This window comes from Mastomys coucha, unplaced genomic scaffold (assembly GCF_008632895.1).
Source record: "Mastomys coucha isolate ucsf_1 unplaced genomic scaffold, UCSF_Mcou_1 pScaffold20, whole genome shotgun sequence".
Classification (NCBI taxonomy): domain Eukaryota; kingdom Metazoa; phylum Chordata; class Mammalia; order Rodentia; family Muridae; genus Mastomys; species Mastomys coucha.
Window position 1 is genome coordinate 89,429,242 of NW_022196903.1, and position 27,956 is coordinate 89,457,197.

General features: G+C 41.5%; 1 protein-coding gene across 1 annotated transcript in view; it reads right to left on the reverse strand.

Annotated features, from left to right (window-relative positions):
• Suclg2 (succinate-CoA ligase GDP-forming beta subunit) overlaps positions 1–27,956 on the reverse strand; it is a 262,194-nt gene that overhangs the window by 110,258 nt on the left and 123,980 nt on the right. The window contains exons 3-7 of the mRNA XM_031382679.1: positions 22,800–22,899; positions 21,756–21,846; positions 14,065–14,217; positions 12,204–12,293; positions 5,045–5,141 (exon numbers count right to left, since the gene is read on the reverse strand). Coding sequence (XP_031238539.1) covers positions 5,045–5,141; positions 12,204–12,293; positions 14,065–14,217; positions 21,756–21,846; positions 22,800–22,899 — 531 coding nt within the window. The remainder of the gene's footprint in view (positions 1–5,044; positions 5,142–12,203; positions 12,294–14,064; positions 14,218–21,755; positions 21,847–22,799; positions 22,900–27,956) is intronic.

The following is a 27,956-nucleotide window of genomic DNA, read 5'->3' on the forward strand; positions in this document are numbered from 1 at the left end:
GTGCTGTGTGTGCTGTGCTGTGTGTGCTGTGCTGTGCTGTGCTGTGTGTGCTGTGCTGTGCTGTGCTGCTGCGCATGCTCTGTTTCTTCCTTATACTCAAGGCTCTGTTTTCATGAGCACTTTTGGTTTTATACTTCCCCTACCCCATCTCACCTCATATCTATTTTTTTCTTCATAGCAACTGGAGAAAAGTTCTAAACAGTATACAACTCTTAGAACATCAATATTTAATGGAAAGCGGGACTTCTTTTAAAGCATCAGCATTTTAAAGCCAGCTTGGCAAGGCACATTTGAATAGCACATTATGGTTATTTATCACAAATCAAACACAGCACATTGCTTCAAGACAGATTATTTTCCAAACTAATTATGACAGTCGTACTTCCTGCTGTTTTTCTGTTCCTATTATGTGTATGTCTTCCTTCTGAAATACATTTTTTTCCTTTTGTTTAAGTCAGCAGCACATTCTTCTGTGGAAGCTCTGGGGTCAGAGGCCCCTTGCTGCCAGTCATGTTCTCCATCAAGGTAGCTGAATTAGCAGCTTGCAGCATCTCACACCACTAAAGGAAACACCACAAACACCCTGTGAATATAAGCACCTTAGCTTTCTTTGATATTTGTTCAGAAGGAAAATTCATTTGTATAATCTATCAACCATGTAACAATATGGTTTTGATGGTGAAAATTGTTTTATAAATATTAATAGGTATGCTTTCTCTCCTACTTTGTACACAGATTGGTGTTTGTTGAAGATGAATTTTCTGTAGAATTGAAGTTTCAGTTATGTGACACTGAAATTCTTAATGTCTCAGCTAAGCGCTGTACCTCAGACAACAGATTTTACCGTAGTTGTTTGTTGTTGAATTATGTGAGAAAGCTAAGGTTTGAGCAAATGGCACAAGTGGATTTTATTGCCCTGCTGTTGACATAGACATGAGTCCACCTATGACACAGCAGCTCTGCATGTACATGTAAGAGTCATCTCTGAGTGGCTCTCACTTTGTAGTTCAGTGAATGGAGGCATGTGTAGATGGAGCTGACTTGTAGCAGGAGACCATTCTATATACTGTAAGGCAGGTAGCAATCCTCCCTACATACCATGCAGGGGACAAAAGCACCACTTCTGACAAATATCTCTTGGGGGCTGGGGGGTGAGTGAGGTCCTCACCACTTGTTCAAAGACCCCAAAAGTAACGTTTGTGATCACAAATAGTGGAGAGGGAAGAAGAAAGTAAAACACGATTCAGAATCCCTGAGTGGGTTGGAAAAATAATAATATTTTGAATACTGCAATATTCCTCTGCATATAATAAATGGACAGGTGTATACACACACACACACACACACACACACACACACACACACACACACACATATATATATATATGAATCTATGTTCTCTTGCCTACAGATTTACTGAATCAATGTTAGTTCAAAGGAATCAGGGAAGAAAGTACTTAATTTCTCTTTAGTTACTGAAAAAACTGTTGTTTCAACAAAGGCTGACTCATTCCTATAGAGATGTTTTACTTTATTGCCCTAGTTTTCAATAGGAAATGACCTTTGTCCTAAGCCACGTGAGCACAGACCTAAGACTGGCTTGAGCTGGACTTGTGGCACAACAAGGCTAATGAGAACCAGATGACAGGCTTTCTATGGCTGCTAGGCCAGTATAGTCAACACTGAGCATCATCTCTGCTGCCAGCACAGAATCTGGCTAAGTGAGAACAATTCAGAGAAAGCAGGGCTGTTTCATTCCCTCAGCTCAGGGAGTGGATTTGGGCTCCACAGACAGTAAGAGAGAAGCCTCATTCTTTACACACCACAAGGCAATCTGCAACTTGAACTCCTGTTAAGTGTGTGAGAATTAACCACTGGTAAACAAAAGCTAAGTCAAGGTTAATAGGCTTTCATAGGTCACTAGCAACCATTATAATCCTCAAAGGACTCATTAAACCACAATAAAACTCAGTGTCAAATTGCCCTCTGTGTAAAGACTGTTAACCACATTGGAAGGAATGTTCCTAGGATGAAATTCCTCCACATCTTCCCCACTGGTGACCCAGCAGCTTTGATATTAATGATGGTCACTGCCTTTCACTCAACAGGATGTTTAAAAGTAGATGAAAAATAAAGCAAATTAATAAAACAAAATATTCCTGGGTAAGCAATGAAACACGGAACTAAGTCTTGCACAGAGAGATGGATGGCACAACTTTTAAGTCAAAACATTTATGTAATACTTAACTTTTAGAGCTCGTAAGCCTCCAAATTACAATTTTGATTATGAAATCAAAGTTTTCATGTGAAATGTTTTGTTAGTCACCTACATGAAAATGATTTAAGCAGAGAGATTATAAATATTATCAACACTGCTAAGATCTAAATGACTGCATTTATAGCTCCTAAGTAGAGGCCTGCTTTGCGGGACATGACAGTGATGAAGAGCCAACTTTCACAACTGATCATTAATCACCATTTCCTAATTAGGTTTAATTTGACTACTGCTCATTAGAGTTATAAACCAACACTCTCATTTAATTGTGATTATATTTCAATAGCCAAACTTTTATGGTACAATGAACAAATTAATAGCTAAAGATAATTTTGGTCTTAAAAATACTATGTAAGACTTCTGCTTTAATGAACTGTACATACAGAATGTGTTTTGTGATGATTCCTTAAAAATATTTTTTAAAAAGTTTCATGTTCTTATTAATTAAAAAGCAAACTTTAGCCTTTGTAAAATTTGTGAATACCTTCCGAGAAGAATTCCTTGTGTAGTCCGTTCCCTACAGCTAGATAACAGGGGTGAATAAAATAATCCTACAGCAAAATGTCTCCCCTTCAGAGGAAGCTGTCTTCTCTGCCCCTCTTGCAAGTGTGTTCACATTCACGCACATGATCACATATACACAAAGACGTCAGAGTCAACCTCAGGCTTCATTCCTTAAGTGTTATCCACGTATGTTTTGAGCCGGAATCTCTGACTGCCCTGGAACTCACCAAGTAGCCCCCTGAGCCTCACGGATACTTTGTCATTAGTGTGAGTTCTATGAACAAGCCACTCTTACTGCTTACAAAGAAAGCACTTTCCAGATGGGTCCATCCTGACAGCCTCCTGCTTTTTTTTTAGACACAGTCTTGCATTATGGCCCATGATGCTCCGAAACTCATGACTGTCCTACCACAGGGAATACAGACCAGCACAACCATGCTTGGTTCAGTATATTACTTTAAAGAGCCTTTACAGTAAATTCAGATAGTAAACATCATGTATTGAGAGTCGGCCTGCAGTACTTGAGAAGGCAGTATGAATGTGACTTGTGCTCTCAAAACCTGAGACTACGTCTAGGTCACTCTAACAAGGGCAAACTACTGGTTTAAAAGAACAACCAGAAAAAACAACACAGGGTGTAGTAAGCCTGGCATGGCAGGGCAACCTTGCACACTGAATGGAGAGGCAAGGGTTCTCATCCATGACAGTCAGGTTAATGCTTGATCTTCTTAAAGATGGGAATAATGACCCTTTTGCAGTGCTGTTTCTGAAAGTCTACCACAGAGCCTGGCATAGAAGTTCAAAACTGGTTCAACTTGTCTGCCTCCTCGCTATATCAAACAATGATGTTTTTATCACTACAGCAATTAAAAATAAATTTTGAGGAGCTAGAGAGAAGGCCCAGTGGATAAGAACAATTGCTGCTCTTGCAGAGGACCCAGGGATGGTTTCAATGCCCATATGAGGTAGCTCTCAAATGCCTGTAACTCCAGTTCCAGAGGAACCAAGGGACATGCACTTTTGGCCTCCACAGGGTCTATATCCACTGAGGCACACAGACATATAAATCTTAAAAAATAAAGTTTAAATAAACACAATTTGCATATAAAATCTAGTATAGATATATTCTGGTGGTTATCCATGCAATACCGTATTTTTAGCAACTTCCTTAGAACTTGCCAATTAGCTGGACACTTTTTTTCCTGACCAATTCTTCTACTAGTTAAGAACAACGTCCTTTCATGAATATGAGGGAAGGGTCCACTTTACATCTCACTCACAAGTCTGTAATATGGGTATCATTTTTAGCAATTTGATTAATACTAATAAAAGTTTTTGTTGTTTTTAATTTGAAGTTTAGGCAGGAATGTATATAGATGTGTAGCCAGAATATGTCAGATGCAGATTTGAATTTGTCCTGAGGTCTCTCTGGGTTCCAAAGATAGTCTTTTGGGTAGTCTTTTGGGTTTTGGGTTTTACCTACAAAGCCTTAACTAAGGAAAAATGCCTGGGTCTTGACAGTGCTATTTGTACACATATGTTCAGCTCCTTCTACCTATTCAACGGCAAAGCCGTGATTAGCTAGTGATCACAATGTGACACTTATTTTCTGGCTTGAATGATTCTATCTGCCATCCCACTCCTCAGGACTACTCTAAGGAGTTCCAAGCTTTGGCTATGACTGCACCTTCATTCATATTCAAGAAATCCTGCAGTGGTGGCATTTGCTGAGGCATACAACAGTGGTACAATACTGCTCCAAGAGAAAGTATCCTTCAAATACCTCCTTTGCCTTAAGCAAACAAGGCAAGTGTGCTAACTACAGAATGATGGGGCTTCACCAAGATGGGAGACATCCCGTTCAGGACACGAGTTGAAATTGTGCGCAGAGTTTGCAAATTCAAGAACATCAAGTTCAGATAACAAGCAGGTGCAGTTATTAAGCCCAAGGACACTGAAAACACATCCAAATCCTTATCAGTAGCCGAAAGGAGGGCTCTGTTATCTGATGCAAGGACTCCTGGCAGCTGAAGCCAAGCAGGAAGGAGCTTCTTGGGAGGCTTGGCATTTGACTATAGCACACCCAAATACTAAAATGTTGAGCACCGTCATGGGAGCTCGGGAAATGATCAGACGTTAAACTACTGAAAGAAATGAACTCAAAGCTGGATGCTGCTTTTGGAGGTTACTTCGCAAGTTACTTTTCAGTTTCCATGCATAGTTATAAGAGTCCGTTTGCATTTCGTCCCTTCTGCTGTTTGCTACCTTGTCCTTCTGGAGTTTCACCGAAAGGGTTCACTTCCACCTGAGTGGCGTCAATCTTCAGGAAGAGATGGTACAGCTTTTTAATCTGATCTGCAGCCTGTGAGATCAAGTGAGATGGAATTACACTCAAGCAATATGACAAAGTTTATTTTGCTTCATTAACGGAATCTTAAAAATAGCAAACTATGTCTTTATTTTCAGTTAGGTTTTTCTAAAGGGAAAAATTGAAAAACATAATTATTTTAATTTCCACTGCTATTCATTAGAACCGACTGCTCAACTTTCCTCCAGACACTAAGAGAGACCATTATCAAGAAAACAAAATATTTTCTGTGCAGCCTAAAAGTGCTATTAATCCTTTTGTGAATTATCATGTCCCTATTAGTCACGTTAGACTGCAGTATAAGCTACAATCACTAATACAAACAGGCTCCATTTAAGTAAAAAGGTAAACAGGCTTTTGAGGGTTTCTAATGACAAGGCTTTCCCTATTATGCAGGAATAAAATGGTTATTATATTCATCAATCCAGGCCTATAATCTGCACAGAGATTTCTGAGTGTCTGATGGAAACTGTGAGACAGAAAGATGAAGGTCTCAAAACAACAGAGCAGCCTCAGAACCATGTAGCCTCCACTGCACTCAGGGGGTCCTGGAGGGAAAGACCACAGAGAGCATTTATAAGCAAGTCCCCTAACGTTACCCACGCCTCCTTCTCAGACAACACACAATCACTGCTCATACCAGGGCAGGCCGCTCCTCATCAACCCTCCAGGAGAGTTCACACTTACAAGTGTGTGCAACTACAGGGGCATGCAGGGTGGAACTCATTCTTGGCCTTGTTTTACTTCCTCTTGCCACCAGATGCCCACCACACCAGCCCTGTAGTAAGGGCTGTCAGAGCCAGTGTGACCCTGCCCTTTTGGGGCATAACAGAGCATTTCACACCTTTAGGACTAGTTTCAGAGTGGCTGAGCCAGCTGGCTTGCAGCTCTGTCTGGTCAGGGGCTAGAGGGGATGAGGAAATGGGGCAAAGAAGGGGAGAAGCTGGGACTTCTCTGCTCCTTCAGTCTTAACTCTCCTAGTCCTTACAACACCCATGAATGACATCCCTAAAGATGAGTTCATACCTGGGTCAATAATGAAAGCCAGCCCAGGTTTGGCAAAAGCACTTCAACTTTAAAGCTCTCATATTATCTGACTCTTAACTATTTTAGGTCTAAGTATAGATTTTATTAAATTCTAGTTAAAATCTGATGTACATAAATAAATAAATGCATCTAAAGTGTAAGGTGTATGTATGTATGTATGTATGTATGTATGTATGTGTATGTAAATTTTGAGTTCAGGTTCCATGAAGTTTTTCAGACTGACCCCTCAACTTGCTATGCAGCCTTGATTAGTCACAAGCTTGTGACTTTTCTGCCTCAACCACCCTGGGCAATAGGACTGCCATCATTTCCTATCATACTAGACCAAGACAAAAATCTTTTTACTATTAAATAGCTTATGGGTAGGTAACACATATAAACACTATAAGGCTCCCCAATTGTCAGAGTTTCTCAAGATTATATTTCCCAAGCACAGCTTCCAGGTCCTCTGACATATACTGACTTCTGATTTGTCTGAGACACATTCTATGCACACACATTAACATGCAAACTTCCCATCTATAGAGAACAATAAAAGCCTCTATCCTTATTAATAGAAACCTTCACTGGCAGGATAAATAGGCCATTGCTTTAATTGTCTTACCATATTTTATTGCATGCTATACTACCATTCATTATATTCATCACCTAAATAATGACCATATGGATTGTTTCTAATAGCTTCATTTACTTAAAATGTCATCTTTCTTGTCTCTATAGATATGTAATACATGTGACTAAGCATTTATGGGGTTTACCCCATAGCAGTGCAGAATGGATGGAAACATTATATTTATTATTTATTATATGTATGTATATATTATTTGCATGACTATGGCTATATGCACATGTGTTTGATTGTACACGAATAGGATGTTATGTACATGAATGACTTATATTGTTCCTCTGAAATGTCCATTTGGGGTTTTTTGGGGGGACAGGTTCTCTCACTGGCTTGGAGCTCACCAACTTACCTTGGCTGAACATTCACCAAGGTGTACAGATGCACATGTCTGCACCTTCACATCACAGGGATCAGTGTGTGAACAAAGCCAGGGCACTTTTCCCGGTGTGGCTTCTCAGGATTGGCCTCAGTGCCTCATGCTCTCCCTTCAGCCCTGACAGCATTTTAAATATGAACGATTCTATTTAAAGAAGAGAAGCTACCCTGAATGCCCACAAGCCAGTGCAAGAAGACTCTCTACTCACACTCATCCAGCATCTGCAGCATGCCAGGCACTGTAAGGGACAGCAGGTATTTGTAGATTTAATGAAAATCTCATACAGTGAATGAGTTTGAGCATCATTCTAGCTCCTAAGAGACATTCATATTTTCTTTTTCTTTCTTTTTTTTCTTTAATTTTCTTTTCTATGGATTTTTGTAAACGTTCCCATTGAGATTTGGGTTTTTTAATCATTAATTTAAAGGAAGTATTTTTATGTGAATAAAATTTGCTCTTTACCCCATAAAAACTGCAAATACGTTCATCGTTCACCCATGTTTGTGTTCCTCTCGCTGCAGGGGAATCTAAGGACAATCACACCACTCATGTCGCATGGCTTCTGGGTTTGTCAGACTTTTAAAAGGTCAGTCTCATTTTGGAAGTACTTTAAAAGATCTCTAACAATTTTTTCTAGTTTACTTTACTGGTTTTTGCTTTCAGTGTTGATACTTTTAAAAGCCAACTAAACTATATTAAATTATAAAGCCAGTCACCCACAAATTCTGGAATGTGGGGAGCAGATGAAACCATGAGTACAAGGGCAGAGACATGTCAAGGACCACAGAGCCTCAGTTCCATGTGAAATGGCAAAGCCTTCCTTTGGTCCATAAGCTAATGCTGCCAGAGTGTGCACAGAACATCTGCACACTTTCCCCAGCATCACAGCTTCCTCAGGGATGTTTATAGCCCTCCTGCTCTCCTATAGCACCCTCTCATACAGAGGGGAGCTAATTCGTCCTCACTGTGCCATATGGTCAACTCCCTGAGTTTCTGGGTTGATGCTAGGTTTTTGGCCTTGTTGGTGTCAATCTGTCTGAGGAAGCACATCCCACCCAAGCCTGTTTTCCCACATGTGTGTCTGAGTGTCTAAGACTGAGCTATGCAGCATGTGGCAATTCAGTATCTTTGGGGTTGGGTCTTTGCTTTTGAGGTTGGATCCTGTAATGTTGCTGGGGTTGGTCTAGGATCCATAATCTCAGGGGATCATGACTCAGCCTCTCAGGGACCTGAAAGTATATACATGTGACTCCATGTATGGAATTTGCTTTGTGGTAGTACAGCTGTGTGTATGCATGTAGGAAGGCCCTACTTACCCACACCTTGTGCCATGCACTTCTATATTGACATTTAATATTAATAAATTATTTAATGAGTAATTTATCAATAAGAACAAAGTACGTAATAGAAATAACTTTAGGTTCATAAATAAGATCTAATATAACCATTTCAAAAGAACTGTGGAAAAATACAGAGAATACAGATTTTACCAAGGCGGCCATTGCCAGATGTCCATGAGCTCCTAGGATCATCTCTTCACAATAAGATCAGTGACCTAAGATTGTTGAAAGGTTTGCCTTTCTTACATGTCTCCTCTGCTCATGGCACCCTCATCCCTTAAGGTGGCATCCTGAATCAGACTTCTGTTTTTACATGTTATACACAGCTTCCATGAGCTCATGGGCCACCTACCTTTACTGTGCAAACACACTGGGTACCCCTCCATAAATTCCAAGCCATGCACATCTCACATTCATTCTCATTCTCTGTCTCTGTTTCTCTTCCTCCTCCTTCCCCCTTCTTCCTGCCCTCCTTCCCCCATGCTATCCAGTTCTTGTATTCTAGACTTGAGGAATGATCTCCACTAGTCCACAAATCCCAAGAGAACAATAGCTGTCTTTCAGTACTTTGGACACAGCCAAGAATGGAAGTAACATGCAATCAGTGCCTGCTCAATGAGCAAATAGTCAAACCCATGAAGATGTCAGCCACCAGTGACACCAAAGACTCTGTCTCACAGGTTTTATTCTTTTTTTTCTTTCCTTGATAACTTAAAAAGATAAAAATATCCTGGTAGCTCATGCTCCTTACTGACCATGACATGTCACATTCAGAAACAGTGTTTGGGGCACTGAGGAAACATAATCATGTCATTGAAGAATTACAAATAACCCTTAATTTTCTCTTACATATGGAGGTAGCAAGGGTATTTTAGGATATATTTAACATAATTATCATCTGTAGAACTTTCTACTGTGTTCATGAGCTGAGCTTTCCAACCACAGATCAGCAGCTTTTGCCCACTCTGGGCTTCTCCTCCTGCCACATTATGACAGTTATTGTTAATTCCTAGAAGCATTCAATGTAGACAGCTTACATATGTGATTTACTTAATCTTGCACATGCCAAATGTATGTTATCTGTACATGTTATCTATATGCTATTACTGTGAACTGTGCCAGCAGAGGAGTGAGCGAGGCATGCTGCAATGGGGATTAGGGCTCTAACAAGGATGACTATAGACAAATGGGAGAAGCACACATGTGCAGATACAGAGGATGTACATAGGTGATTGAATACACCTGGAATCAAACATAGGACCAAATAACTCTCACACCATGACTTCAACATAAGAGACTAGATTCAGGGACCAACTTCTCTATATAAGTAACTTTTAAATACATCTTTTAAAATGGCATATATGGTTAGCATATTATAGTCTAAAACCAGAAACAAACTGCCTCCATAGCAGTCTGCCAGTCTCACAGAGGACATTTAGTTGTCTCTTCCTGCAGTGTAGTCCAGGAGGTCCTTAAGTCCATTACTTGTCAACAGTTTTTACTCTGATTTTCAAATGAATGGTGCCTTCTCTTCCACTAAACACTTCTGACATTTTGCCCCACTGTGTCCTTCTTTGATTTGCTTACTGTCACAGTAACACTTCTGGAGACGACGGAAAAATCACTATTTCACTGGAACAGGAATGTTCAATTAAGCTAAGGGGAAGTGCCAACTCTATCTGCAGGTCTCATGTCCAAGAGTTGACCTAACCACAGACAGAAAATATTGTAGGGCTGGTGAGATGACACAGTGACAGAGATCCTTACTGTTGGACCTGATGACATGAGCTCAATTCCTAGAACCCACATGGTGGAAAGAGAAATGACTCAAGCAAGTGGTCCTCTGATCATGCTCACCATGGCACATATGCACACATGTGTATATACAAACAGAATACTAAGGAAAATACTCTAAATGACTACTGCATCTGCCCAAATACCTAGACCTTATTTTATTGTCATTATTCCCCAAACTATAAAATACGGCAGGTATTTGTAGAGTACAGACACTGTAAAGGGTAGAAAGTGCCTGGGAGAGAAGGTGTGTCAGTTATAAGCAAACGTTAAGCCATTCTCTAGAAGGGACTTAAGGATGAATTAGATTGCTGGATCCTAAGGCAACTGAAGACAATCCTCCTAGGCACTGAGGGACAACTTATTGAATATCCTTTGGGCAGCCCCAGGCCAGTGAACACACACACACTAAAGACATCTCTTGGAGTTAGGAGGAGGGAGAGGGGCAGGAAGGGGGCAGGAAGTTCTTTTGCCTTAGCTGTGAAAAGAAGCATGCCTGTTTCCACACATCAACAGGTGTCATGGATTGGACCAAAGGCAGAACCGGGATGTTCATGATAAATTCTGCCCCACCAAAGCTTGGAGTACCACTTTTTCTTCCTCAAACCAAAAAGATATGACTACTAAATCAATATATTTTTAGTTGTTCTGAGTGAACAACCTTGCCTTCATGCCATCAAAATCATTTCAAATGCTCATTGGCTGCAAAAGAATAGCAATTGGTCATGTAATATGCATTGTTAATAAATACAGTGATAATCTTGCTTGTTGGTGGGGCTTAGGAATAAGTCTGGGGTCTTGCACATACAAGGCAGGCACTCTACCACACTCCAACAGCACTGTGAATAACTGCTCTCATACAGCACTCAACTCAAACCCTACAATATACCTCTCAGCTAGAAGTCATTATCTCCATACAGATGCTGGAAGTAAATTCTTAACATAATGAGTATGTATGTGTCAAGCAGCACCAGCAGTACCATAAGAAAAACTTAAAAGCCAATCAATAAAGGGCTGGGGCAGCACTTTAGTGATCAGAATATTTGCCTAGCATGCTCCAAGCCCTAAGTTAGATCCCCAGGATCACCTCTACGAGGTGTCGGGTGCATACCTGTAATCCCAAGGCCCAGGAGGTAGTACCAAGAGATTCAGAAGTTTAAAACCAGACTGAGATACATGAGACCCTGTCTCAAAACCACAGTAACAAATATCACCAAACAGCATGAAGTTCATGGACCTACACGCAGCAAACATACAGATCTCTATTATATACATGTATATCTGTTTATATACATATCATCGATATACAGGACACCCTTGTATCATATTTTCACATACATATACAATCATAAATACACACATATACATATATACATATGCATTATAAACCTGTAGCACACAAACATATAAATTCCCTCATATATATGTATGCATAGATATTTCTCACATAAACATGTATTCATGTATACACACATTATATGCATGTAATCATGCACATATAACACTATAAGCACATACTATCATGTATATATATAATTATCATATATGTATACATAATATATATACATATATATGTATATAATTCTATCTCATACAGACACATATCTCTATCATATATATGCATACATACATACAGGTTTCCACCATACAAACAGATAGTCATATATACACACAAACAAACCATTTCTATCAGATACATATACATACATCACCTCTTGCAAAAGGAGAAAAGAGTTTCTTGATCATAAACAATTTGGCGAAAGCTTCAGACACAATCATCTTGTGTCAGTCACAAATATCAGCAGCAATTAAACAAGTTCCTGCAATATTTCCTGAAACAAGGCAAACACGCTGTCTCCCAGAGACTCATGTACCTGGTTCTTCAGAGACCCAAGGAAGCCCAGATTTTCTGCCATGCGCTGGGCCTGGCTATCCTTTATTCCTTCAAAGATGTCAATCTGCTCCTAGTGAAAATATATGAAATGAACAGAATCGAGAAGACCAGTGAGAAGATGGAAACCTGAAAGCGAACATTTAAAGTACTTGCTGGCAAATAAGTAATTAAAGTGTGGCACCCTTCCACAGAGCTCCAAGCGGGGCTACTGTGGCTGACTATGGGGCACGTTTTAATTAGCAGGCCATCATGAAACAGCCCTTCCAAAAACTATATCATTCTTCAAGGTGGCATGCTGACAAGACGATCTAATGCCAGTTTTCACTTTTAATTACTACACAGATGGCATTGATGAATATTTAGTCAGTTAATTTTTGTGACATCTTTTGGAAGCCATCCAAAGAAAGGTTTTGCTGCCTAAATATTGCTGTTAAGTTTGGAGTTGTCATACACAGGTTAAATATTATCTTAAGACTTGAACACTTTATTCATATGAAAATTATTAATAATACTTTCACTCTACAAAGTGCTGCTCTGTCAAAAACAATGAATGTTATTCGGGTGCATTAGTTCATGAATTATGATAGCAAATGAGACTGTTTGAGATAAAGTTAATTTTGGAAATGGCTAGACATTACAAGTAAGCCTGTGTATAAAGCTTCAATTAAACTTCCAAGGCAGTTAATCTATGTAATACTGATGAGAATATTCTTAGAACAATCATTGAAGTGTTAGTACAGTACATAGAAAATAAGATTCAGAAAACAGGATTCTTCCCCTACTTAAGGGGAAACAAAACAGTTTCTAAAGGAAATAATGTTTCCTGTAGAAAACTCTAATGAAATCGGGCATTAAGATCCAAGATTAAAAACTGGATTTACTATTCCAAATGTTTTTTTTTCTTTTGTAGATGAGAATGTTACCTGATCATTTTTTTTTTCACATCAATCCACTTAATTCTAATGATGCCACAGGATAAAAACTATTATAGTATTATGTTATTTTTTAAATTGAGGCTAAGGGCTTGTGACAGACTTACTCCCTCCTTGAGTCTGACTACTCATCTCTCCGAAACTGATCAGAATAGGAACCTCTGATCTTAATATGAAGCTTCAAGGACTGAAACAACAGATCAGAATAGGAACCTCTGAATGCCTGTTCTTCCCTGGACAGTCTGTAAAGTTCACTATCAACTTGATGGGGCCTGGATCACAGAAGGGATAAGTCTCTGGTATGTCTGTAGGAAGTGACTACACTAAGACAATTGGAGAGCAAAGTCTTGCCCTCGGAGTGGGAGGTATCATCATCTCGGGCTGGTCCAAAAGGAGCACGTGAGCAGAGCACCAGCATCCGTCTCTCTCTGCTTCCTGACATGACCAGCTGCCTCAGCTCCTGCTGCCAGGCCCTTCCTGCTATGACAGACCATACCCTCCAACTATGGGCCAAAGAAACCATTCCTTAAGTTACTCTGACAGGAGTTTGTCATAGCAAGCAAAGTAATACACTGACTAAGTCACATCCAGCTACATAAGACAAAGTGTCTAGACCATAACCACTGTTAAAGGCAGGAGTCAGAAATGGAGACAGAGCAGTGTTCTCCCGTTGGCTAATTCTTAGGTCAGAGTGGATAGAAAGAAATGATGCAGAAAGAAAAAGCAGGGAAGAGAAAAGACAGAAGAAAGGGAGGAGAAAGGAAAGAAATGTCTTCGAATATTAGACACTTCAATTCTGCCTGACTAGATTCAGCATCTTTGCCTCATCTCAGCAACAGCCCCAGTGCTCCCTGCCTCAGACTCCGCAACAACTGTTGAGCAGTTACATGGCCAGCTAATCAAACATACCTTAAAGATGAGTTCTGGACTGGAAGCTGCCACTTCTTCGATATCAACACCCCCCTGGGGACTGCCCACTATCACAGGACCATTATGGGACCGGTCCATCAGAATGGCCAAGTAAGTTTCTCTAGAAATATCCAGGGCTTCAGCAACCATCACCTATGATCACAAGAATGAAAAGTCCAGTTAACTTTGTGTTGAGCACATTTGAGCTTGGAATCACACACACACACACACACACAACCAACAGCCTTATTTGTTTCTAGGCTCCTGGCATGCCATGGGTCAGTGTCCAAAGATCTGGGGATTCTACAGGTACGTAAGACACACTGTCAGCTTCTTAATCCTGTTAAAGCGTTCAAGTGATCAGCATCTGACTTGCCCCAGGAACCTTCCAACTACCATCTCAGTTTCCCTTTCTGGTAAATCTGTGTCATTTGAGAAAACCTCTAGTGAAGCAGCTGTTTTAATTTGACACAGTACATCTATATTACTACATGAGTACAAAACCAGGTTTGGCTATCAAACATGATATTTTTTTATAGTATACTGATGTTGCATATATTTATATATTTCTGAGTCCTGGATTACTTCATTTTGTACTCTCTACAAATAAATGTAATATTTGGTCATTTAAAAATAATGCAGCCACTGGGCCTGATGGCACAGACCTGTAGTTGGAGCTACTTAGGAGGCTTAGACAAGAGGACACCAAGATAAGACCTAGTTGGGCTGCAGATTCAGTTTGAGGCTAGCCTGGGCAGCTGAATGTGACCATGACTTAAAAGCAAAAATGTTCTCACCCCCACCCCCACCCTCCTGCCATCTCTCACTTCTAACATACAGTCTGTCTAATACAACATTGATCTAGTGGGATACTCAATGACTGTGAGTATTCTTAGAAGCAATACAGCATTCCAATTCTCAGGATAAGTGTCATCCGAGCGCTGTATTTTCCGTCTTTTGGACTGACTGACGTGCTGTGCACTCTATCACACTTCAGTTGGTGAAGACTAGCTGCTGTCTCTACCAGTTCTTACTTGGCAGAAATAATGTCTCACTTCCTTTATAAAAAAACAAAAAAACAAAACAAAGCAACAACAAAACAAAACAAAACAAATCCCCCAAGAAAGTAATGAGTAGTTCACGCGATGACCCAAGGTTTCTTCGTGTTATAAAGCCATTGTTACGACCCAGGATGTATCAGATGCTAGAGTATCCGATGGACTGCATAACCTTCACCTCAAGAGAAGCTTCTACAAATTCTACAAAGACTATGGACAGACACAGCCTTCTTGTGCGATCCCCTGGTATTCAAAATATCTTGTTTCATTATTTGATCTGGCCAACATATCTCTTCTCCTCCCTTCCTCATATCCCGCTACTCAAATTTTAAGTCTGAGTTGAATAGCAATGTGTAAACTATTCGTAACATAACAGCAGAGAGTTAAGATTCTATGAAACCATCCAATTTTATATTTCCTACAGAGCAGTAGATGGTACTGATGACAGTGATCATGGATCTCGTGAGAAGTGCTGCATCACACCCCATTCCTCTCCTAAGCAACATTTAACACAATGGCACAGAATCAGATATAAAATACCCGATATATCAATATGTGTGCACATATGTATGCATTAAATAGCACCTCCAATAAGCTTAAGAAATTGAGAGTTTCTATAAGCCTGTAGCCTAGCTCTTGAGAACATGGAGTTGACACTTTTTGCTTACCCTTCCACTCCATCAAATAAAACTTTAAGTCAATAGAAAACGAAGAACAGGAAAAATTAAAAGGAGAAAGAAGCGTTGGGAAGCTGAGACGTGAGGAAGGACACTGTGCCGAGCTCTATGGTGTAAGTCAGGCTGGATGCTCCAGGAACTGGTAACCCAGAAATGCCAACAAGCAAGGGCAAGGGAGTCTTTGGGCCACAGGGTTCTCTGCAGACATCTACCAAGCACCAGCAGGAAGTAATACCATCAATAACAAACTTGTTGTACATAGAAAATTAAATGAATATGGGAAAGTAAAATTCTAGTACCAGTAATAATTACTACTGAATAAAAGGAGAAAACATTAGTTGTAAATCTAAAAACATATGTTCTCCAACTTATATTCTGAGCACTATGTAACTGTGAGAGCAGAAATCAAGGCAGAGCCAAGAAGAGAACATTTTCTTTAATGGACACTGAGGTCTAACAGCAAACACTGATTCTCCCCAAACCAATATAGCAGTTTAACACAGTGTCTATTGAAAACTCAGCAAGAGATGTTTTTCTATCAACTAAGGTAAGATTATTTTAAGAAGCATATGATAAGGTATAAGAACAGGATGCAGTACACAGGAAAAAAAATGGAATGAAATAAGAAAAACAGTGTCCACAATTTAAAATGTACTACTACAGCAATTAACTGGTAGCAGCAGGAGACTACATGAATACAGCCTGCTAATTTTTGACAATGGCACAAAAGCAATACAATAAAGGGAAAACACATCTTTTTAAAGTGGGTACACATATAAGTGGATATCCACAATTAAAAACAAAAACCACAGGCCTGAATCTGTCACCTTAATCAAAAGTAACTGAAAACTGACACGCACAAAAGAAAAATAAAAACTATTACAAATTTAATATAAATCCTTGTTCTTAGAATGTACCAAGAGCCCAGTCCACAAAAGAGCAGTGACATTTCGGACTTCATCAAAACTACATGTTTTGTGTTCCACAATAAGCTCTCCTCTACTAGGGTGACTAGGCAAATCACAGCAACAAAACGTGCTAACACAGGACATACACAACAGGTCTAAGCTGAGCCCGTCAGCCTTGCGATGTACGGCTCGGTCACTGCTGAGGAGTGTGCCACTACGGCTCCTAGTCCCTCTCAATGCAATGACAGTGAGCACAGCCTTCAAGGACAGCCTACAAGTGACAAATGAGTGAGTGAAAACAAGTCTGCACCTGCAACTTCAAGGCATATAAATTTTAAGTTAGGATGAAATAGTACTACATATTTATAAAGGTGGCTAAAATTTTAAGTAATGACTACCAAATGTTGGCTGGAATGTGGAAAACCCCAGTCATACATCACAGATGGCACTGTATAATGGTACCATCAACCTGCCAAATATTTGACAGTTTCTAAAATGAAATAAAAAAAATCAACTGATCATACAACTACAAATAATTAAAAACTTATCCCCCAAATAAAGAGCTGTGTACACCAAAATTTGTTCATAAATATATAGAACACTTCAATGTATAACACAGCAACTTAAAACAATCAAGGTTTCAATATAGGATGAGTTAAGGAATTGTGGAACATGCACATTACAGAATATTATATAGCAATGAAAAGACACCGTCTCCATAAATCAGGGATAAAAGTCTATTTCCAGAGGTCACACAGTATCTAATTTACTGTCTACAACATTTCTGGAAAGGTTTGTCTCCCTCAGCATGCATGTGCTGTCCCCGCATTTCTGGAAAGGCTAGTCTCCCTCAGCATGCATGTGCTGTCCCCGCATTTCTGGAAAGGCTAGTCTCCCTCAGCATGCATGTGCTGGTGTAAATGACTACCATAACCTGGATGTGCTCACCATCTAGAGAACAGAAAGTCTAACCCTCATTCCCACTGAGATGCTATTTAGGGACAAGTCCTTGAGAGGAAGACATCACTATGGTAAAGACCGTAGGAGTGGGGTTTGTGCCCTTTTAAACAGGAACTCAGCGCTCCCTCAGCCTTCCAACCACACAGAAACACAACAGAAGTTTTACCCTCTCCTCACCAAGCACAAAATCTGAGAGACACTTTACTTAGACTTTCTGTTCTCTAGATGGTGAGCCCACCCAGGTTGTGGTAGTCATTTACACCAGCTTTTATGGACACAGTCACAACATTCAACATTTTCTGTTACCTAGACATTTAGGTGTAAATTAATTTATTTAAATTAAAACACTCCTACATAGTGTGCTACGAACAACCTGAGGCATGGGCCAGGAAAAGCTGGAACATCACTAAACACAACAGCAAAAGGAAAAAGGGAATGTGCAGCAAACATCATTGCTGATATCAGGGGACTCAGCACATGTGGGGCCTGGGAGCACCTCAGTACCAATACCAATCTATGCAGGTTCTCAAACACAGGAGGACTATAACTCAATATTGTTCATCCTGGCTCTAGTGAAAAGCCCGATGGATACTGTGTGATGACTTTAATCCCTGAACTCAACCCAGCTCAAGGGAGACAATGCAGTGGGTACCACATATCCTGGAAAGGGGAAAGGGGACCTCTGCCTGTATCACTATATCTGGGGTCATCAATGGATTCTCCAGATGCCTGTCTTGAAAATGAAAGGAACAATCAACTATGAAGCCCCCAGTCTTTCCTAAAGTCAGAATATTCTGAATCTCCACTGTCACACGGTCTATGAAACACTTAAATATCTATCATTACAGTGCTGGTTAAATACTAATTACCCTCAATGACTAGAAGACTATACTTTTAGCAAAAAAGATGAGGAGGAAGAAGAAGAGGAGGAGGAGGAAGAGAACGAGGAAGAGGAGGACGACAACAACAAGGAGCAAACGGAGGACGAGGAGGAGGAAGAGGAGAATGAGGAGGATGAGGAGGATGAGGAGGAGGACAAGGAGGAGGAAGAAGAGGAAGAGGAGGAGGACGACGACAACAACAAGGAGGACGAGGAGGAGGAAGAGGAGAATGAGGAGGAAGAGAGGAGGAAGACGAGGAGGAGGAGGAGGAGGAAGAGGAAGAGGAGGAGGAAGAGAGGAGGAGGATAAGGAAGAGGAGGAAGAGGACGAGGAGGACGAGGAGGAGGAGGGGGGGGGAGACATTATCAGGTGTCCTGACCTGGGAATGGTGTAAGTGCTGCAGTCACTTGCTCAGCATGCTCTGGAGGAGAATCACAAGGTCAGGCCACTTCTTGCTACATAGCAAATCTGAAGCTAGCCTGAGCTACAAGAGACTTTGTCTCAAATCCCCAATCCAAACAAAGGAAGCAGAACAAGAGCATTAACACATGTATGCTGTTACAGAAATATGAGAGAGCTGGGGCATCAGAGGAGGACAGACAGCACACGGCAATCCTTCCAGTCCAGGGGGACACATAATTCTTACTTTCTGACTCTTATTCTATTGGAATTGTTACATGTTATTGAATTATGGTAAAAAGAAAAAATAGACTTAAAAAAATTACTCTGGTAGTTTCTGACGATGCCTCAATTCTCAAGAACATGCTTATCTCCAGCAAGTCAGGGACTTAGCTACAAGCCACTTTTCTGTAGAATTCTATTACTATGTAGTGTGAATCTGCTTTGAGTAGACACTTTTATATGCCTTTTAAAAGTTTCACAAATTCTAATCTACAGTCCCATGTGTCCACATAAAATAACAATTCCATACAAACGCAGTGCTAATTATGCTATCTGTGGACAAATTCTGAGTAAGTTGTACAGGTGACAGCTCATCATCAGACTTAAAGGAAGTAAAAGTAGAGTTCGGGTCTGAACAGGAACCGACCAAGCCTGAGTCTGCCTGCATCCACCCGAGTCAGACAGACCTACACTTGGCTTCTGGATTTGCTCCTTAGCATCGGAGATAACTTGGTGTTTCAGGAGATGAAGCTTTTACCTAGCAGTATCCCAATGTCCTGCTGTCACTGGAGCTGTGCTCTGATGATCCTGGGCACTGGCTGTCCTAACAAGCTAGACTCAGCACAGAGACGCACAGTGAGAAGCAGAAGACATTCATTCAATGTGTCCCATTGGGAAGAGGAACCCAGCTCCAGTGACACCCCCGCCCCAAGGCCATCTTTTGGACCTAACATGAGTTTAGAGCAAGAGGTGTGAGTAGCTATGACATCAGGGCACTTCTGCAGCATGCTCTAGCAGGTTCTCGGGATTGTACGATCCGTCCTGGGAGATCAGCTCCTCCCCAGGCCCCAGCCTTTCCCTTTTTCCAGCAGGACACTCCTGAGGAGATTCCAAGTTCTTAGGGTGTGGGGTGGTAGTCTGTGCAAGCAACCTGGTCCCTGTCAAGCAAGAGGTCTGGAACCTCGGAGACCCGGTGGATGGTAATTTCTGCCTGCATGGGACGGAAGGTGTTCGCCCATGCCTCCTGGGCCCCTGGCTCCTGTTACAGTCACAGACCCCCAGAGTCCCCCGCAGGAGAGGTGTGTGATATTGGTCATGTATTAGCAGCACCAAGCCTTACATGCAAATAAGGTTTCCCCAAGCTCTCAGTCCAAACCAATGGGATGTACCTGCTATCGAACCCTGAATCACCCCCAAAACTGTATATAAATCCTTTCCAGGGAGTTAAAGGTGTAAGAGAACTACTCTGCCATTTGGGAGAGGTCTACTGTCCCAAAATGCTGCCTGAAGCTGCACAGCACTCCTTACTGGCTAGTTGGCCTCTCTTCATTGGCCCAGCCCTACCTGACTCAAGGCAGGGCATCATGGAGTAACTGAGTGACCTGGAAAGCATGGCAGAGGTGAAGGTGAAGCCAGCTGCGGCAGCAGAAGCGGCAGAAGCAACTTCTCCCTGCCTGTGCTCCCTTCCCTTTACTGGAACTCTCGCAGCGGGCCAGGGCAGAGATCTCCCTCTGAGAAAGCCTCTGGCACACAGGCCCACATTAGGGTGCACTTTCTCAATAGCCTGGGAGGCACAAAGAAGGGCACAAATGTCTCCTTAGGATATCTTCTGTTTTCCTGTGTCCCTATTTTACCTAGGATTGAGTCTACCATGATTTAATAGGGACAAGCTTTCTAAGGCTATGTCAAGAACTTTCTAAAGATCTAAGAAAACTAAAAGTAAACTGTACTACTCAGTGACCCCCAAGCAGAACACAAGATAGAGGCTGCAAGTCTCTGATGCTATGGCAACAGAGTAGGACCAAAAAGTGGGGCCCAGTTAGAATGCCCCTTTCCAGCCATAATGTCTTCAGGGTTGCCACAGGTGACACTCAAGGGGCTCTGCTCATGAGTTCACAGTCTGCTACACAGGTGTCACACTGTGTCCATGAGTCTCTGCATGTTTTTCATCTTGCACTGTGGTATACACAACAGGCAGCTTCAGTTGATTCACACATGGAGACAGGAACAAAAGGCTGAAAACAGGCAGTACCTGAACTTGGCTCCTCCATTCACAACTGCGCAGAAGAGGCAGGCCATTTTTCTCTGAGCTTCACTTCCTCTCCACATGTATACCTATGTGCCCTAGGTATGCATTCACATGGGTGCGCATGCCATACATACTTATTACTAGCAGTCTTCACTAATACTACACTTGTAGCAGTAAGTGGCTTAGAAGTATAGCATGAGGTATTTTTTAGACAAACCACTGCAATAGGCACTTCTAACAGAAAGGACTGAGGGTGGGCTACCTGGGAAAGCAAGAGGCTTCTAGAGTGCAAGGCTGCCCTGCCAAGCCTTGTCAGCTTCGAGGAGGATGCATCTGTGCTTTGAATGGAAACTGCTGCTCAGGTCATTCACCTCACTGGGTTTTGGTGAGTGGCCAATGTCCACAGTCTTTCTTCCAAGACATAGCACTCCCTAAACAAAACCAGTATATATCATCAAAGAACAGTGTTTCATTAGATTCTGTCTGTCAGAGCCGAGTCTACATCTCAGTTCTTTTATTTTAAGGGCATACAAAGTGACTAAGAACATCCACATTACCTTGTTAACTTTCACACCTTCTTTTGGAGTTTGTTTTGTTGCTAGATTATAACCAATCATCTGTTGAGCCAGCTGTCCCACTACTTTAGGGCTAAGAGGGATAAAAAAGAGGGGATGACAAAGGAAAAACAATTAGGGTTTATTGCAAATTACCACACAACAGGGTTCACAGTATCAAGGGTCACCTCCACCACCCCACCTCCTCACAGCCACAATGCCCAGGACTACTTGTACCACCCTACCTCCTCACATCTGTACTGTGCAGGGTTACCTGTACCACCCCACATCCTCAGATCCACACTACCCAGGGTCCACTTCTAGCTCACATCTTCAGATCCACACTACCCAGGGTCCACCTCTAGCCCGCATCCTCCTATTACCCACAGAATGCATAGCTTTCCATTTACATTCTGTATGTCTAGTACTTCATGAAGGCTCACTGAAAGCCAAATACAAATGGAGAATGAATAAATGAGTGAAGGGACGCTGAACTCAGGTACACCCCCCCGCCCCCCGCCAAACAAATGTGTAAAGAAACAATACTGGATGCATAACAGACTTAGATAGAAACTGATAATGGATGATCTGGGAAACAGTAAACAATGAGAGGGAAAACAAGGACCACAATCAATGAAAAGTCTGTGATGGGAAGAAAGGAAAGGCTTGGTGCTGGGGCAGGATGCTAGAAAGATGCTCAGATAAAGGCAGGCATAAACTATCAGACCAGGTGCCACAAAGACGCTACTGGTCACAGGAAACACAGAATATTTTTCATGGAAAAGAGATGATGAAAATGGCATTTCTGTTGCAAGCGGTGTTATTTTCCACTCTTAGGTTAGAATGAAAGACGGATTGTCTGGGAGAGAGGAAGTAAAATCTTCCTCAGTGTGGGATAAAAACCCAAGGAGAGAAGGAAGCCCTGGGCAAGGCCACGCCCTGCCAGAGCCTCCCTTTCCTCTCTGCACCACACACTGGCCCCAGCCCTAGACCCTCAAGAACCCTTCCGCCATGGTCGGGATGGGGACCTCGCCCATTCAGACTTACTCTTTCGTTAAATGGACACCTCCTTTCAAACCGCTATTGAAGATACCTTTTCCTCTTCCTCCAGCTAAGATCTGGGCTTTTAAAACAATTTCTTTTGCATCTGAAAAAGAAAAATCCAGACAGTATTGTTTGCAATCCTTTCCTTTCTTTATCTGTTCTTCAAAGGGGCAGAGAAAAAAAGCAGTAGTAGTATAGGACTTCCACATAACTTTATTAAATCAACTTTCAAAATGAGACAGTGAGAAACTTCAAAATAATTTTAAAAACCTTGTTTACAGAGGAAAGTCAAATATATCCCATCAGTGTAGGCCCCTGATAGTCACACGGACGGAGAAAGCCAGGCTCACGTTCTCTTGTCTTCTGAGTGTGCTAGGATGTGCTAAATAAAGCCAGGGAGGCAGTATGACTTTTACTGTGCCATGACACTCCCATGTGGCAGGAGATCTGACTGTGAGCTTTGAGATGTCAGAAGGAGATGAGACTGGGTACAGAAAGGGTTTACAGACAAGACACAAAGGCTGACTTTAATAACCGGATTCCTGGAAACTAACAGTTTTCTGAGTAGTTGTTCTATATATTGACAGGGATGGCCAAGAAAGAAGGAAATGAATTAAAACTAAAAGCAAGCAATATTTTTATAAAGTATTGGCAAAATGAAAAAATCTCCTAGGGGAAAAAGGGTTTGGGAATATTTGTTTCTCAGCTCATGCAAAGAAAGAATAAACTCTCTGCTCCTGACCTTTTAGACCAGAGTTATAAACTCAAATATGTCTATAGGCCTGGCAGGGAAGTGGGGTGAGAAGTCACCTACTGATAAATGGGGTCTTTAGCAAGCAAGAGCTCCCTTTCCCTATTTGGGGGTAGGGAGAACACTCCAAATCAAATGTGTTAAAAAAAAAACAAACAGCACACATCTCAGGCCATCGCTGGTCTGTGTCTGTGCATCGTCTTTACTTAAATCAGAGAACTAAATCATCTTCCATTATGCTGCATGGTTTTCTGTTCTGCCCCTGTTCTTTGCTCAGCCCAGTGGAGTTAACCACAGGCCTCTGGGACTCAGCTCATTATGTGAAACAGCAGTCAGGTTTGTTTTATGGATCAGAGGAGAGAGAGCTGGGAGGGAGGTGGCTTAGTAGTTAAAGTGCTTGCTCTGTAAGCATGAGGACCTGAGTTCTGATCCCCAGCACCCAAGTAAGGGCAACAGTACAAGCTTGTTCTCCCAGTGCTGGGGAAGTAAAGACAGGAAGCCCCTGGAGTGCAGCAGCTGGCCAGCCTCTCTGAATCTGTGAGCTCCAGGCTCATCGAGAGAACTGTCTCAAAAATAAGATGGAAAACTTGATGCTGGTCCAGCATCAAGTCCACACCCTGCTACTCTCCCGTGCATGCACACTCTAAATATTCAAGCAAATGGATAAAAGCTTTACAAATAACTGCCAAAGTCCATGCTGACTTCTATCTGTAGGTTGTTGCCTACTTCAGTTAGGAGTCATTGCCATTGCTGCTCCCAGTCAATCAGGCAAGACTGAGGTCAAAGATCCACCAAGGTTTTACTATGGGGAGTTATAACAAAACTGAGCACTCTGAAGGCACGGGGTCATACAGTGATCAGACTGATCAGCCAGCCGGTGCTGAGGCTCATTTACTGCTTTCCCTGCTAGACTCCTCCCTGCCTCTCACATGAATCTACCCTCAGCCAAGGCTCAGCCAAAGCACAGCTCTTTCTTAGAACACAGCCCTGTCCCGCCTTTGACTCTTGCTTCTGCCATCACCATGAACCATCACATCAATAGCTGCTTCCCTGACTTAGAACAAGGTGAAAACCAATAAGCTGGGTGCAAACCAGCTATGGTTACTGCTCACGATCAGAACTCCCCAGAAGAGCAGCAAAGCCAAGTGAACTCGCTTTCCATTCCGGCTACTGCATGGGACAGCAGCCAGTGCATGTGCAGTGATACTGCACTGACAGAAACCTGGACTACGATGCCCAACCCTAGGGCTAGGGTGCATGTGCCTCAGAAGGAGAGAAAGCCTGTGCTTCACATCAGCGCTGTAAGACAATAGGCAAACAAAACTCTTGTAGAGATACACAAAAGGATGAAAGAAGATGCCTGTCTGAGAAGAGGTTATTTTAAAGAAGCACACAGTGCTAGGACAGCATGAAGACGAAAGTCTGTATAGGAGCTGAAGTGCTGATCTCAATGGCTAGTGCATTCACAAAGTATGATGGCTATCACTGGAACGATTACTCTCAGTGATCGCCAAAAATGGTAGGGAAAGATGTTTTCTATTTGTCTTATGAAGACATCAAGGAGAGAAAATACGATTTGCTGTCTGTTCAAAGGTTTAATTACAGTCCCTTCACATTCTTTAAGAGCCTCAGGGCACCCCACTGTCATTATCATCTTCAGTGTCCTTGCTGCTCAGGAGAGAAACGCTTCCCTCTCAGCCTTTCAACAAACAGTACAAATGGAGTGCCACGCAGGATCCCTAACTGGCTGCTGATAAGTGACACCCCAAAAGCTGATTAAACCAGTTCTAGTCACCAACCACAGAGACCCAGAAATGGCTGTAGCCCTGATGGAATTTATCAACTGGCCTGTCACTATCTGCCTCATGTTAGAGGTGTCCATGCCACCCTGGTGGTAAGCCATGCAACCATTTTGGTGACTGAAGATACCAGATATCAGGACACTGAAGATATCAGGACACTAATAGTTGGGTTTGTTTTGTTTGGAGTGTCGGAGATAGAACCTAGGGATTGGCCTAGCCCAGGCTAAGGACGTACTCTTCCACTGAGCCATTCTAATAGTCCCTTCCTCAAGTCAGTGCAAACAGAAAAACAGAAAAAGGGGTCTATTCAGTCTGCTCTCTCCCACAACTTGTATACCAGTCAGTTCATTAAATAAGTTCATTAAAATACGTTCATTAAATATGTTCATTAAAATAAGTAAATGCTGGGTATGGGAACTGAGCAGCCTCTAGAACAGTAGTTTCACTTCTTGAGGGAGACTCAAGAAGGGGTTTAATTCAACTAGTACTTATTCAAATGTATGGACAGGGACCAGATTCTACTCAAAGGGTACCAGTCTCTCCCTTCAGTAGTTGCCAAGTTCATGTCACTTACTGCCACTCTTTCATTTCATTCAAAGATTTGATTTCCCAAAAACAAAAGTGCAGACAAATCTGGTTTTCTGAATATCTCCTCCTGTCTCGTATCGACCAGAATTACAGAAGAGCCCACATGTGCAGCTCACATTATCTAGATGATTTTACTTAACCACAGTATAACTAGAAACTGTCTGCAGAAGCAGATTGCATATAGACATTAATAGGCATAGGATTAGATTGTAGTTGGCCCCCATGTACCATTCTCACTCCTAAAGTTTATGTGCAGTGACCTTAGCAAGTAATGAGCCCACTGTATTTTATTCCTTTCCTGGAAAGTTTCTGGTCATAAAAAGCAGTTTGATAGAAATCACTTTATTATGATTCTTATATACAGATGGGGAGAGAGCTGTATTAGACATGGTCAGCCTACAGATACATATAAAACTCTCAAATACTCTCTAAACTTAGAGAACATTATGTAGAATTGCTTAGGAAGCCCTACTATGGTTTTGCATTACTCTCCTGGCTGAAAATGTTACCTCCATATTGACTGTGAGTGTTATTTTGATTTATTCTGATAATATACTTTTGTACCAGGTTTATGGCCCCCCAAGTCTCATTCTGCATAATGAATGCTCTTGGAAGCATTGTTAAATATAAATGAAAAAGTTAAAATCATTAAGAAAAACACTCAAAATAAATAAGACATGTTTTTATTAGACAGGTTGTATAAAAATGGTTCACTTTGCTCTTCAGAGGGGGCATTCTGAAAACATATTTATACAAAATAATGTTCATGAGACATAGCTCACAACCACAATAAAAATGTTTGTCAATAATGTCTGAGAGCCAGGCATATTGGTACATACCATTAATCCTAGCACTTGGGAGGCCAGGACAGGGCAGAGCTCTGTGAATTTGAGGCCAACCTGGTCTATAAAATGAGTCCCAGAGCTACATAATAAGATCTTGTCTCAAAAATGAATGGATGAGTGAGTTAACAAAAAGACTGCCTGAGAATATGTTATTTTGAATCATTTTTTAACATAACTGGTTGGCATTAAGAACTTTGTGCTACCAAGCTGACTTTTACTGCAGGTTGTCTCCTTTTCAAACACAACCCTGTGTCAAATGCAGCCTATATACTGTGACTCCAAGCACCTACCCCAGCCCATAGCACTGGACTTATTAAGAGAACTCTAGTTTCCATGGTTCGCCAACTGGAGCAAAATGGGAACATGCAAGCTTTCCGTGTAGAGTGCCATCTAATTTTTGTGTGGTGACCATCTCTCAATAGGCTTGACAGAGTCCTACCTGATGCTGTTGAGCTATATCCCAGCACTGCAGATCTCCCTACTACCAGAAGGCAAGGAGAAGGAACAACAGAAGGCAAGAAACAAGTGAAAAGTTATGGGAAGATACATTTTTTTTTATTAAGAACCTAAAATGAGAAGAAGTTAAGTGTGAGGCTTTAGTATAAAGTTCCCAGAGGAGTTGAGCTGCTTTCATTAGGCCTAAAGATTGCAAATTGTAAAAGTGAGAGTCATCAATCTACAGTCATTGCTGTCATATTTTCTGCACGGGGAGATGCAATTCTACAGGTTGTAAGTAGGTCATGTGAAGAACAAGACACTGTGATGACTCTTTCTGTATGCCCACTAGCATCCTTACTCCAACTTTAATCAGATCTGACACTGCCCATCAACAGTGAGCCAGGAGAATATAGAATTAACCACCTCAATACTGTCCATATAATTTTATTGAGATAAATTCTCAGCCTCCCACCAAACAGTAAACCACCAGACTTAAAGCACACATACCTGAAACAGCAGGTTTGAATGGAAACAAAGGATAGGATGGTTGTAAGACAGGTTTTGTTATAGCTATAAATGTACATTGTTGTTAGTGGATATTAATGATTCCCTTCTTTGCCCCCTGCTCTTGTGCCTCCTTCCTCTTCTACATAATTCCTCATTTACTTCCACTCTGTCTTCTTCCCCACAGATTCCACTGATGTGACAAAACACTTTATGGCACCTGTCTTCCTAT